This window comes from Triticum aestivum, chromosome 6A (genome assembly GCF_018294505.1).
Source record: "Triticum aestivum cultivar Chinese Spring chromosome 6A, IWGSC CS RefSeq v2.1, whole genome shotgun sequence".
Taxonomy (NCBI): domain Eukaryota; kingdom Viridiplantae; phylum Streptophyta; class Magnoliopsida; order Poales; family Poaceae; genus Triticum; species Triticum aestivum.
This window is the reverse complement of record NC_057809.1, coordinates 482,678,145-482,680,038: the sequence shown is the minus strand read 5'-3', so window position 1 is coordinate 482,680,038 and position 1,894 is coordinate 482,678,145. Positions and strand designations below refer to the sequence as shown.

Here is a 1,894-nt window from a genome sequence, read left to right as displayed (position 1 = left end):
AAGTTGCCGTATGGACCATGCAGTCCAGGTTGCCCCGGCCGCAATGCACGGGCGGGCGCGCATGCGAGCCAGACGGACCCTACGTACTCTCTCTCACGTTCCCGTCCAACCACAACTGGCTGTCGCGCATGCATGCATGGCGTTCGTCTCCAGTCCCCATCGGTCCAACTCCTAACCGAAGCAACGCACGCCCGATCTATCTTCTGGTAGTCTGGAACGTACACGCCTACGTGCTCGGGCTTGTCGTAGGCGGGAATCCGCGCTGGCTTTGTAGCAAACGCAGTTGCATTGCACGTGAGAAGAACGGAGACAAAATATACTCCACGGAATAACACAAAGAACTCTGTTATACGGGCTCACTCACGCAGTACGTACAATAATAAGCTAGTGGCAGTTCCAAATTTCCAATGCTAATTAACCGGAAATTAAATAAAATGACATAGTATGTTGAATCGAGGAAGCACACTTCGGAGCGTTTACACGCGCCATGCTGACGGTGATGGCGAGTGGTGGTGGCGCGGAGGGGTCCTCGGAGGCATGGGCGGCCTTCCGGCGGCGGGCTCCTCGCGGCGGGTGTGCTTGTGGGGCGGGGCGGTGGCGGGGGCGGGCACGTAGGAGGCCGCGAACACGGCGTCCCAGATCTCCGCGAAGGCGCGGAGGATGACGTCGTGGTGGTGCGGCGCGTTGAGGGTGAGGAAGCGGCGGAGCATCTGCCGCAGCTCCTCCCCGGCGATGATCCCGTTCTCCACGATCATCTGCACCATCGACTGCCGGAAGTCGCTCAGCGGGTCCTCGGACTGCTTCACCACCGCCACGCTGCCGTCGAGCCCCACTTCCACGCAGGCCTCAACAGTCGTCCCCGGTTCGACGCTGTCACCGGCGCGGCGATCTTTAGCGCCGCCCGTCTTCAGGTCGCCGCTTTTCATGGTCGCCTGCTTGTGCTCCAGTGGCGGCGTCGAGGCTTTCTTGTCGCGGCTGCGGTGGCTCTTCCGGCCCCACGACACGACGCTCTGCTCAAGCTCGTTGAGCTCGCGCAGCAGGCCGGAGAAGCTCTGCGTGGCTGCGGAGCTCTCCCTCTTGAAGTGGCCGTCGTCGCCGCAGTCGAACTCCGCCACGGCGTCCTCCCATAGCAAGGACGAGGAGGAGGCAGAGGTCAGAGTGTCCGTCGTCGTCGACGCCGACGGGTTGGCCCTCCCGCCCCTGCGCCGAGTCTCGGTTGTGGTCGATGTACCCGCGCCGGACGGCGAGGGCGACGCAGAGACCACCGACACGCTCTTGGCGTCCTTGCAGCCACACCCGAGCGCGAACCCGGCGCCGCCGTGGGGCTTCCTGACCGAGATGCCGGGGCTCAACATTCTTTCTGCTCTTGTCCTTCAGGAGTGCGCGCGTGTGGTACGGTGCTACTACCCGGAGGGACTTGCTCGTGTGAGGCACTGAGGCTAATTGCGCAGCGCTCTAGGTTCTCGACTTTTGGTTTATCTTGCTGGGTCGGGGCTTTATATATAGAAGAAGTGTGCATCGCTCAGCTAGGCAGCTAGCCCCCGCACTGTACGCATGGACGCGAACGATCCACTTTCGTTTCTAGATAAAGAGGCGCTTTATTAACTGTAAGAGCATATCTTATGGAACGTGTAAATTTGGACGTGTATATCTTCATATACACTTTCATATACACCTTGCTAAATTATACACCTCCCAGTTTTTCAGTGGAACGTGTAAATTAGGACGTGTATATTCCAACGGCTATATTTTCAAACGGCTATATTTCCAACGGCCATATTTTCGATCTATATAAACCACTCCTATCACCTCTTCCAGCACACTTCTCTCCTCACCTAGATTTTTCTATCGTTTCTCACGCAACACAATGAACACATCCATTTGGGACATGAGT

At 58.1% G+C, this 1,894-nt stretch overlaps 1 protein-coding gene across 1 annotated transcript; it reads right to left on the bottom strand.

Annotated features, from left to right (window-relative positions):
* Positions 1-296: 296 nt before the first annotated feature.
* LOC123130793 (transcription repressor OFP8) lies at positions 297-1,488 on the bottom strand. The gene has a single exon (XM_044550603.1). It carries the CDS (start codon positions 1,353-1,355, stop codon positions 477-479), a length of 879 nt encoding a protein of 292 aa, XP_044406538.1. The 5' UTR covers positions 1,356-1,488; the 3' UTR covers positions 297-476.
* Between the last annotated feature and the right edge of the window lie 406 nt (positions 1,489-1,894).

Bases quoted from the DNA above. Each gene is read 5' to 3' on its own strand.
- LOC123130793 (XM_044550603.1), bottom strand. From the start codon at position 1,355: ATGTTGAGCCCCGGCATCTCGGTCAGGAAGCCCCACGGCGGCGCCGGG.